Source organism: Alexandromys fortis, unplaced genomic scaffold, assembly GCF_014885135.2.
Source record: "Alexandromys fortis isolate MF-2015 unplaced genomic scaffold, M_Fortis_MF-2015_v1.1 scaffold_165, whole genome shotgun sequence".
Lineage (NCBI taxonomy): Eukaryota > Metazoa > Chordata > Mammalia > Rodentia > Cricetidae > Alexandromys > Alexandromys fortis.
In genome coordinates this window covers 2,652,612-2,664,740 of record NW_026068038.1, presented here as the reverse complement: position 1 = coordinate 2,664,740, position 12,129 = coordinate 2,652,612, and the positions used below count along the sequence as shown (strand labels likewise).

Here is a 12,129-nt window from a genome sequence, read left to right as displayed (position 1 = left end):
TGGCCCCTGTCCCAGGGGCTGAAGTAGTGCCGTGGGACTGTGCATCAGGCTGAGCAGAAGTGGATAAGCACCTGACCTTGAGCGAGGAGATCTGCTCCCTGATCCAGGTCATCTTAGGGTTTATGCCATACTTAGCTCACCTTTGCCTACATGCCAATTACACCTACAGGGAATAAGCATTGAGGTGTGGGCATGTGTATGTGTGTGTCTGTTGGGTATGTTGTATAGTGTTTGCTGTATGTGTGTGTTGGATATGTTGTATAAGGTATGTGTGCTGTGTCAGTTGAGTGTATTGTATCCTGTGTCCTATTTGTGTGTAGCGGGGTATTTGCCTGGAGTCTGTACTGTGCGTCACATGTGGCATGTATGACAATGTGCACTCCATTTTGCTCCTGGGCTGGTGCCTGCCCTATCTGGATCCCAGCACAACTCCTTTGTCGTCATCCCCAGGGAGCCATTGTTCTCAGAACTCATACCCACTTCCTCCATTTGGCTCATCGAGTCTCTGTGCCCTCAGACTTAGACACTTGCATTCCTGCAGACAAATAGAAGATCCAGAGTCCATGAGGCTCAAGGCTGGAACTGTTGCTCTGGGCTTCAGGCTCAGCAGCTGAGCCCTCCCACGCTCAGCCGTAGGCTGAGACCACATCATGCATTTTGGAACATTATAGGACTGCAGCAGCAACTGGGTCCCAAGATGATTCTCCACATGGTGACAGAACCATCCATCTCCCCATGCTGATGCTGCTGTATTTCCACTTCCAACCCTGACTCTAGAGGTTTCCTTCATGTCTCCCCATTCTACCCCACAGTGGAGGGTCCACAGTGCCTCAGACTATGCCTTCTCAAACATGCATCCCCTGACCCCTGCATGGACTCCTTTCTTGGTCTTCCCACCTGAGCCATGTCCCAGCATTTTCCCACTCCCTATAGACTGCCCTGATGCCATCTAATGCCCTGTCATGCTATCTCCTGAGAGAGAGAGAGAGAGAGAGAGAGAGAGAGAGAGAGAGAGACCCTGATTTATCCTTATCCCTTCTCCAGCTACTGCTTGGCTGAGCCCTGATCCCTCTCACCTGACAGTCAACCTGGCCTCCTCACCTCTACCTGTGCCTCTGCTGACTTTCCTGGGGTCTGTGGGTCCCATGAAGCCCTTTAAAGCTGCATGTGAGAGCATGTTCTGCTTTGCTTAAAGCCATTGGCAACCTCTGCTACAAAAAAATAAACCCTGAGCCGGTGAAACTCATAGGCTGTAACCGGCCCTTTTCCCTGCTTCCTCACTCAGCACGGGCACACAGTACCTGTCCTGTAGCCATAATGTAATGCACCCAACACTCTTCTCTGGAAAAAAGCTACTGTTACCACCCACTAGACAGACTGATGGGGAAACTGAGTCTTAAAGTTCCACAATAATAATTTTAAAGAGGGCTGGAAAAAAATGCCTCAGCAGTTAAGAGCACTGGCTACCCTTCCAGAGGACCGCGGTTCAAGTCTGAGCACCCATATGACAGTTTGCAATTGTCTGTAGCTCCAACCCAGGGCATCGGATGCCCTCTTGTACCTTCCACAGGTATTAGATATATGGTCATCCATTCAGGCAAAACACCCATGTACATAAAAATATAAAAAGGAAAAAACCTAAATAATATTAAAGAAACAGATGCAGATCACTTATCAAGGTCAAGGCCAGGGACATTTTCTATGCTCCTGAGAAGCAGGTGTGCGTCCTTCCTGTCCATGGTGGGTGTGTTGAGGCTTAGGGATGCTGCAGACTCAGCAGCTGAGCCCTCAGTTTTCCTGACAGAGAGCTCGACAGCATATAAGGTGCAGTCCCCCTTCCACAGTGGGCTGTTTACTGCATCCACGCAGGGTGGAACGGCAGAATACCCTGCACACTCCTTGACCTGCCCCAATGCAGTATCCCTGCCACACAGCCCCAGGTCTCTGAATGCGGTGCCCTGGGCAGGTATTTTTATGATCCAGTCTGTAGCCCAGCCCAACCCATGGCTGCCTCTCAGAACTGCCTCTTCCTACCCCTCCAGGCCTGCAGGGCATCACAGAAAACGCCAGCAAGATGGACGGCCCCAGCAATATCTCACTGGTCCATGGTGATACCACGCTGGGCCTGCCAGAGTACAAGGTGGTCTCAGTCTTCCTAGTGCTCCTGGTGTGCACCACCGGCATCGTGGGCAACACCATGGTGGTCCTGGTGGTGCTGACCTCACAAGACATGCACACGCCCACCAACTGCTACCTGGTCAGCTTAGCTCTAGCCGACCTGATAGTGCTGGTGGCCGCGGGGCTGCCCAATGTCTCTGACAGCCTGGTGGGGCACTGGATCTATGGACATGCTGGCTGCTTGGGTATCACCTACTTCCAGTATCTAGGCATCAATGTCTCCTCCTGCTCCATCCTGGCATTTACTGTGGAGAGGTAAGTACCCACAGGCTACCCCCATGCCTTCTCTCTTCCATTGTCTTCCTTAATGAGAATCCAAGGAGCCTGGATTCAAGCAGAGATTTCTGGTAAATTGAGGCTCCATTGAACCTTCTGTTCAGCTAAGCCAGTGTGGGGTGCTAGAGCCTGTGTGGAGAGCTAAACCAGTGTGGGGTGCTAGAAGAACCATCACAAATGTGGGCACTTGCTCTGCTTCTAGATTGCTGTAGGGCACCAGGAAAGGCCTCTGACTTCCTCTGAGTCTTGATTTCCCATCCAGAACACAGGCACTTGGATGATCTTTTTCACCACCCCCAACTACTGGAGATTGAACCCTGGGTCTTCCACATACTAGGCAATCCATATCTCTAATCTTTAAAATAAGTTAACCCTGAGATGGCCTTTTTGTTTTGTTTTGTTTTGTTTGTTTTTCAAGACAGGGTTTCTCTGTAGCTTTGGGGCCTATCCTGTAACTAGCTCTTGTAGACCAGGCTGGCCTCGAACTCGAACTCACAGAGATCTGCCTGCCTCTGCCTCCTGAGTGCTGGGATTGAAGACATGTACCACCACCGCCCAGTGAGACGGACTTGTTCAGGTTGACTATAAACTTGTGATCCTCCTCCCTCAGCCTGTCAAGAGACTGAACAGGCCTGTGCTATTGTGCTCAGCAATGGTGTGTCTCTTGAATCTCCACCAGCTTGAATTTTTTGTTTATTTGTTCATTTTATAAGACAGGGTTTCACTATGAATACATACTGGAATAGCAAGCTGGCCTTGAACTCTTTTTGTAGCTGAGGATGGCTCAAACTCATTGGAATCCTGCTGTTTCAGCCTCCTGGATCCCAGAATTACAAATGTGTACCACCATGTCTGGCTTAGTTCTGATTGTAGTAACACACCAGAAACAAATGGCCCAAAGATTGAACATGCTGATCCGAAGCCTCAATTTGGGGTGACAGGAGTTGAGACTTTGAGCCCAGCAACTTATTAGGGATACCCAGAATCTGGGCAGAGTTCATGTCTGCCATAGCCAAACACTAGGTCCACTTCTACAATCCCTGTCTGTGCTTGCCTGGGAACAAGTCAGCATGGGGATGTCTCATCTGTGCCATATGACTGTTCCCAGGGCCCTGAGTGTGAGCAATAAGGAGATCTGCCTGTGAGGGGCGTACAGTGTAACTCCCTGCCTTTGGTGGAGAGTACCAAAAAACGCTTTGACCACATGTGGCATTCAAAAGCGACTTTGAGAGCCATGGAGTCACAGGACAGGATATTTCCAGGTTGCTTTTCTGTCCTTGGGAGGCTGGCCTTGTCCTGCCTGTCCTTGAAGTGTCCTCACCCTACACCTTTGCAGCCACCCACTGCCCTTGCCAAGTACAGCCCAGCCACCCTTACTCAGGCCGGGCTCAGTTTGGGTCAGGTGTCTCAGACATAAGCCGAGCAGTCCCATGGCCCCAGGAGCCAACATGCCTTGCCTGTGCCCCACAGGTACATCGCTATTTGCCACCCAATGAAAGCACAGACTGTGTGCACCGTGGCCCGGGCTAAACGGATCATCGCAGGTATTTGGGGGGTCACATCCCTCTATTGCCTACTCTGGTTCTTCTTGGTGGACCTCAATGTTCATGACAATCAGCGCCTGGAATGTGGCTACAAGGTGTCCCGAGACCTCTACCTGCCCATCTACCTGCTGGACTTCACCGTCTTCTTCATCGCACCCCTGCTGGTGACCGTGGTGCTCTATGGGCTCATTGGGAGGATTTTATTTCAGAGCTCATTGTCCCAGGAGGCCTGGCAGAAGGCGAGACAACCCACTGGGCAGGGTGAGGGTGCACCAGGCAGTTGCTGCTCTAGATCCAAGGGCTCCATGTCCTCCAGGAAGCAGGTTAGGAGGACTCCTGGGTGCAGGTGGGGGTTGCATGTGAGGAGAATCATGGGGAGAGGCACAGATATGCAAAAGAGCATAAAACACACAGGGCATGGCTGGCAAAGCGTCTAAGTCATTTGGTCTCTCATTTGCACATACATACATACATACATACATACATACATACATACATACATACATGCAGTGCCTGCCAAGCCATTTCATATGCCATGTGGAAGCTGGGACACAGAGAGAACATGGAAACACAGTCAGATGCCCTCCTTGAACTACAAAGTGAACACAAGCCTGTCCAAGGACAGGCAGGAAGGAAACATGGGAACACATGATGCTGGGGAACAGGAGTCAGGGGGCAGTTCAGGAGGCCTTGCTAAGAGGTGACAGATGGGTAGAGCACCAGTGTTGGCAAGGAAGAGCAGTCAAGCCAGGTGCAGGGAAGCATTCCCAGAAGAGAAACAGCCAAGGTTGATGCTGAGGTGGCAAGCTGAGCGGAGAAGGACTTTGAATATATGAAATGGGAACATTCAGGAGTGGGGAGAGAAAGAAGGATGAGTAGCTGAAAATGAGGTGTGGGTGCCCAGAGTCACAGTGGGGACCCTATCTGGCACCAGGGACTTTGTAATAGAATTGTATCCTTGGAAATTCAGTATCTTGGGAAGCTCAGTCTGAGTCTCAGCTCTGAGAGATGCCCCGAGCCGCTGGTTTTGGTATCTGCTGCACATGGCATCCCTGTTGTCAGCTTCTAGCTATGATTGTTGAGTGCGTCTCACGGCCGTGCCCTCCCGCCTTCCCTCTCCACAGGCCACCAGGATGCTGGCGGTGGTCGTGTTGCTTTTTGCCTTGCTGTGGACCCCCTACCGCACGCTGGTGTTGCTCAACTCTTTCGTGGCCCAGCCTTTCCTGGATCCCTGGGTTCTGCTGTTCTGCCGCACCTGTGTCTACACCAATAGTGCCATCAACCCTGTCATCTACAGCCTCATGTCCCAGAAGTTCCGTGCGGCCTTCCTGAAGCTGTGCTGGTGCAAGGCAGCTGGGCCGCAGAAGCGTGCAGCATGCGTCACTGCCAGCAGCTTCAGTGCTGTCCAGGAGACCCCAGGGGGGACTGAGAAGATGCAGCTGGGCTCCATAGAGGCCTCAGGTCCCACAGCCGCTGGGTCCCTGCATTGCCAGCAAGAGCCCCACTTCAGTGCGCTCTGAAGGCTCCTGCCTGGCCCCTGACTCTGCTCCCTGTGCTGGCTTGCTCAGTGGTCTGGTTGATATCTGCTCTGAACACTGGTGGATCGCCAGGAGAGGGACAGATAGCTCACTGCCCATGGGTCACCAGAGGTCCCTTTACCATGGAGGAGGACACTGGAATGTTCTCAGCTAGTTCCTGTGTGGGTAGCTCTCTATTCTGAAGCCAGGCTGGTGGGAACAGAGAGGAAGCTGGAGACCCAGTCTTCACCCCTTCAAAACCTTTCTTCTGTTCCCGCTCATTACTTTAAGCATCTTTTGGAGTTTATTATTGACGGAACGTCCTTCCAGGCCTTGAGCACTGCAGTCCCTTGGTGAGCCCATGCGTACAGGTTTCAAATGTGATCATTAGACAGTGGGGGTTAAAAGAACCGGTGTCCAGCCAGTCACCCAGGGCTGCTCCATGATGTTCATCCCTGGCCCCAGCATCCTTTCCAGTCTTCCATTAAGGTGGGCAGCCCTGTAAGAGAGCCCACCAAGCAAGCTCACCCACCACAGATGTTCTTGAAGGGAACAATTTGTCTTCCCAACCAGCACCAAGAAGTCACCTCTACCTCCTTGGCCCCAAACATGCAAGCCTGGCTGTCTGGACCCTCTCTGTCAGTTGCTGTCTTGCATGCTATGTTTTTACTGGAGGCATGCTGCAGACTCGAGAGATGTCAGGAGAAGCCTCTGCTGGGAGCCAGCTCCATCACTGCCTACAGGACTACTGGCTGAGCCTGAGGACCAGTAGGCTTCATGTCCCACACTGTAAAATGGGGCCAGTGACCCTGCCTTAGTCCCAGGACCCCAACATTGAGGAATACTATAGCAAACATGTTTCAATACGCAGAAGTGGTCACTCTGACTGGAGACCTCAGGAAGGCAGGAATTGGTAGATGCTGGTGTGTGTGTGTGTGTGTGTGTGTGTGTGTGTGTGTGTGCCCGCATAGCTGGACCAGGTGAGTCAGCCTACTCACACAGCTTCTGCCTTCCCGGCTGGATGTGATCCTACTGACTCATTCCTGCTCTGGGTACCTGGGCTACTTCAAAATAGAACTGACTTTTTAGGGGCTCTGATTGCTGAGTCTGGTTTTGTGGGGTAGGACATTTAGAACCTCACATATTGGGGAATAATGGACCTTACTAGAGGGAAAGTCAACACAACAACAACAGTTGGGGGTCACCCAGAGCAGCGGGAGCCCTACCTGAGGCCTGCCCATGCCGTGGTCTCCAGACTGAGGGGGACATTCTTTGGACGCCCACACACCAGGCTGGCTGTGCTAGGGCAGGACTTGCTCCAACCCTCTACCTGAGCCGGCTGTTCCTGCCATCCTTAGAGCCCCTTCACCCTGTGACTTCTTCTTTACCACACCCATGTGACATGCACGTGTCCCCTGCCGGATGTGGCCAGACAGACCTGATCCCTAGCTCCTCCCCGTCTCCTGCACTCTGAGATCAGAGCTTACATGAAGTAGTCAGATGTAGGGGGCAAACATGGAGGTAAGGCTGTCAGATCCATCCGTGGTCTCCCAGGCTGCCCGGTCTGCCTGTGTGCTCTGCAAGCACCACCCGGCCCAGACTTGTGACCTCTCTCTCTGACTGTAGCCTGGACAAAACCTTGCTGACATCAGACACTCCAAATATTTTCCTGTCCTATCTCATCTTTCCTAGTTACCCGTTCCCCTGAAGCACAGCACTAGGGGAGTGGGCTTTGTCAAATGCAGACCTGAAGATCACATTACGACAGACAGGCCTCTTGGTGCGACACACCGGGGAGTACTCACTTTCTTGGGTGAACTTGGTCTTGTAGGGCCAGCTCAGACTGGCAGAGCTCTTGAGGTCAGCTCCATGCCATCCTCCAAAACCACCGCACTTCAACTGGGCGTCCAGCTCTAGCCTCCTGTAGCTTCTCTCTTGTACAGCATGCGGTCAGTGGCCCCTCCCACTCTTGGCTTGGAATCCTGTTTGGTAAAGTTGCTGGTTGGCTGGTGAATGCTGCCTGGGTATATGGTGTCCTGTTATACTGAGTTTTCTCTGTGACTTTAACCTCTGGATGGGATGAAGCAGGCTAGCAGCCCCAGGACTGCAGGGATCTTATAAAGGATATAGATGTTTGACCACTGTGGACTCCTGCCTCAGAAGCAGGCTGCCTGGGATATGCTGAACACCCTGGAGATGAAAACCATGGAGCAGACCTCAAGAGTCTCTCTGGTCCTGAGTCAGCATCTGCTTTACACCTGTGGCAAGAGCTCTGTCTTGGGAGGCAGCCGAGAACCCTCGAATGGAAAGATTGCAGAGAAAGACTTGGGAGACACGAATCTTCCTCAAGACTGCCCAACGACACACAGATGTTTGTAAATGTATAATTTGCTCGTATGTAACATAAAGTCTTTTACATATACACGAGTTGTGCTTGGAGCAAGCTTGGACAGCCTGTCTCATGCACGTTTTCTCTGGAGGCAGGTGACTATGGATGTCTACTCCCAGGCTTGGGCTCTGGAACCTTCTTAGGTCACAGCACACTACAGACACCTTGTCTCGCCCATGAGACCCAGGACACTCCAGGACCTCCACAGTCAGGTGCACCGGCTCAGCCCTGAAAGATGCTGGCCTAGTCTATGATATGACGACCCCCTCCCCTGAGGAGGCTAGGTGCTTGCTCAGGAGTTCCCACAGACGAGCAGATACAGCCAGTGAGGAGTGGGGTCTGGAGGCACAGTAATTAGTCTTCAAGCACAGGGCCTGGCCGCCCCATTTGTCACCTGAAGTTCATCTTAAAATCATGTAGGTAATTGGAAGGGCCACCAGTGTGGGTATCGTGGGATTTGTTAGCCCATTTCATTCCCTGCAGTTGCTGGAGCTGCAGATGCTAGAAGACAAAGGATCCACTAATCTTTGAGTGTCCTGCTAGGCCTACAGGAGTCAAAAAAAAAATCAAGGAAACAGTTTAATTCTTGTTGTTAAGAGAGGAAAGGACTTCCATCTTCATAGTTCTCTTACTCTAATCAACCTGACCTGTTAGTTGCTTCCTGTGCTGGGTTTCTTTGTTTTGTTTTTCACATTTTTAATAGAAGTATATCTATGATGGGGGGGGGGGCTGCTCATGACTGCAGTGCCTGTAGAGACCAGAAGAGGCAGTGTAGCTCCTGGAGCTGGAGTTACAGCGGTTGTGAGCCACCCCAGCGTAGGTGCTGGGAGCTGAACTCAGGTCCTCTGCAAAGGTAGCAAGGACTTTTTAAGCTCCTGAGCCATTTCTCCAGCCCTGTGTCTGTTTTGCTTGCTATGTTGATCCAGGCTGACCTTGAACCCTAGATCCGCCTACCTACAGCTTACACACTTAGGAGCTGCTCTTCTGAGCTGCGTCAAAAGCCGGGGTTCAGCCTCACAGCATCTGGCAAGGGGAGCTCATGAATGGAACAGGGAGGGGCAGATCTTGAGAGTTAGAGTCAAGCACAGGAAATATACAAAGCTCAGGGCGCCCGACCAGGTGGCCTTCTGTGGGGCAGTGCAGGGAAGATGACAGCTAGAGCTGGCCAAGGAAGGATGTCCCAGGATGAAGCCCAGGGTGGAGACCTTACAGAGGAGAGTGCCCCAGCCCTGTGCCAGCCACTGAGAAGGAAAGCAGGCAGTGCTGTCTCATTGGCTCCCCTAAGACCAACTGGAACGGAAGACAGAAACAGCTGCTGTTCTGGGAAGGGGGTGATTTGATTTGGGAAGAGGCAGGGAAGGAAGAGAAGTGAATTAAAGGTACAATATGGAGACAGTCGCACCTGACCTGGTCCCACTGAGAGCCCTTATGTACAGCCGTGAGGTTTGTCCTCTGCATCCTCCCTCCTAAGGACAGATGGCATTTGTCATGACCCCCATCTTCATTGGTTGATGGCTGTCCTGGGTATCAGTATCAAACCCCTATTTTTGTGACCTCCATTCTGTGGCAGAGAAGAGCCAAGTGACTTTAGTGCTGGGTACCCACACATGGCAACGGGTTGGAGTGGGGCTGAGGTAGGGGGTGGGGCACCCAGAGAATCCACTACAGGCATGGCATCACTGAGGCCCTCAGAGCACACGGTCCCTGATCTTGAGTGCAAGAAATGAGGAAATATGTGGAGAAGACACCATGTTCAGAACAGACACTGGGCCAGATGGTGCCACCATGATGAGGGTAGCTCAGGGAGTGAGGCGCTTAGTGGGTGTCCCCTAAGCAGCTTGCAAATGACATGGATGCAGAGGAACAGCGGCTCAGCTCCCCTAGACAGACTGGAAAAAGCTGAGCTCACAGGGCTCACACAGGCCAGGGCCACCAGAGGAGACCCACAGCATCAAAGCTTGGCATATCAAAGCTCCTGTTTCTCTGCTGGGAAACCCAGGCCCTCGGAAGAGAAGGAACTTGCCTGTCTCTCTTAGTAATGCTGTCCTGGGTCTCATTGCTTGATGCCTGCAAGAGTGACAGTCTCTCATGGCCAGGTCCCCATGGGGCATAGCGGAACTGCATGTACACAGCGCTGTGGCAGGTTTTGTAAAATCCTGAAAGTGATCAGGGTTCCTGGTCTCTCTAGGTGGTGAAGGGAAAGATTCCACAGCCTGTCCTGGACCTGAAGGTGCCCTTGACCTAGGATGCAAAGGTCAAGGTGGGAGGAGCCCAAGGGTTCGGCCACAGGGTGCCACACAGGACATTTCTAGTTCAAGTGAAAACCAGAATTCAGACTGAGCCCGCGTGGCTGGTGCTGTTCTGACTCAACACTGAAAAAGGTGCTTAGGGAGAGGCAGTGACCAGGGAGACCCACTTCAAGATAATGAGGACCGCATGAGAAGAGGTGGGAGGGAGGGAGATGGCCCAGGGAGTCTCCAAAAGGTCGAGGGATCAGAAGTTGGGAGAAGCAGGAGTGGCTGAGGAAGATGGAGCCTTTGGGACGGGGGTGGTGGGGTGGGGGTGGGGGTGGGGGTGGTGGTGGTGGTGGTGGTGGTGGTGGTGGGGTGGGGGTGGGGGTGGTGGTGGTGGTGGTGGTGGTGGTGGTGGGGTGGGGGTGGGGGTGGTGGTGGTGGGTGTCTCTTTAGAAACTTTTGGTTCTGAAAAGGCACAGACCTGGCAAATAAGTGTCCTCTGTCCTCACTTGTGTTCATATCAATTGCTCAAGGCACCAGCTGGTTGACACCTCTAGACCCACTGGTTTCTGGCTTTTCTCACAGCCCAGATAAAGGACCAAAGGCATCACTTCCCACTTCCCACTTGGTGTCTGGTTCCCACCTGCAGGCAGCTGAGGCTTGGCTTGCAGATTTCGCTCTGTAACCCCTACTGACTCTGCCGCCCACCCTCCCCCAAGCTAAGCAGGACAGTTTCTCTGCTCCTCACAGCCGTCCATTCCACATGCGCATAAATTATCTTTTAATTGAAAGTTTATAAGCTCTTTAATCTTGCTTATTGTAGCTGAGATGATGTGTGTTTGTACAGCTTTATTGAATAACGGATGCCCTTGCCTCCCAAATGCCCATTTAGTTTGCTTTGCAGTGGTGGTGTGGGAGGTGTGTGGGGGGGGTAAAGGCCCCACATCTACATGCTTAAAGCCTGTGGCTTTAGGGGCTAGGGGCATGGCTTAGTTGATAAGGTGCTTACCACACGAGCATAAGGAGCTGAGCTCAGATCCCTGGCACCCATGAAAAAGCTGGGCATATTGGTGCATATCTGTAATTCCAGGGTTGGGCAGGGAGAGGCAGGAGGAGTTGAAGGTACCAGGGTTCCAGCAGACACAGAACTCAGAGTTGTCGCCTGCCAACTGTCAAGGAGCACACACAGACACACGGCATGCTTGAGCCAAAGACTGAAGTCAGCCTGGGCAACAGAGCAGGAAGCTATATCTATAGTATAAAATAAAAAAAAAACTGGCCTGCCACATATTCACCAGCTAGTAAGTAGCCAAACAAACATGGCAACTCCACACAGTGGAATGCCATCCAGACTGGAAAAGAATGAGGCACCAGCACGCTCAGCAGGGAAGATCTCAGGGGATGCAGTGCTGGGACGGCAAGCCAGAGGCCACAGGCTCTGAAACACCCAAGACAGAATTCAGAATAGAGAGAGGTTTCCAGGTGCCTGAGGGCTGGAGGAAGGGCTAGAGGCACGCATCCTCATGTGCTCAGAGACCCTATGTGATGGTGGGAAGGTTCTAGAGCGAGGTACAGGTGAAGGCTTTGTGAATCACTAAATATTACTCACTTGTGCTTGCTCAAGAGCAGAGAGGGCAAGTCTGGGAATTTTATCTCAGTTAAGAACAAGGTGTACTGAGAGACAGCAGAGGGACGTGGGCTGTGGAATTACCCCCTCACATTGCCCTGGTAGGACACCCTAGTGACCTTGGTTTACAAGGCAACAATTACAACCCTCTCTAGTATAGGCTCAGGGCTGAGGCCAGTTCTGTTGCCCCCTGTTGTGGTGTTTAGTGACCCCTGTTGGCCTCTCAGACAAAATTGAGACAATGTGTCTAAGACTATAAGATAAACGGTAGAAACAGTAACAATGTTGCAAACCCTCCCATTTGTTTGTTTACAGTACTGGGGACGGAACCCTGGGCCTTCCTCATGCTGCTGGGGCAGCACTC

The 12,129-nt window shown here is 52.2% G+C and overlaps 1 protein-coding gene across 1 annotated transcript; it reads left to right on the top strand.

Annotated features, from left to right (window-relative positions):
- Positions 1–1,936: 1,936 nt before the first annotated feature.
- On the top strand, positions 1,937–6,273 carry LOC126515558 (thyrotropin-releasing hormone receptor-like). Its single transcript, XM_050165295.1, has 3 exons — positions 1,937–2,433; positions 3,925–4,321; positions 5,123–6,273. Exons 1-3 carry the CDS (start codon positions 2,075–2,077, stop codon positions 5,516–5,518), a joined length of 1,152 nt encoding a protein of 383 aa, XP_050021252.1. The 5' UTR covers positions 1,937–2,074; the 3' UTR covers positions 5,519–6,273.
- Positions 6,274–12,129: the final 5,856 nt, after the last annotated feature.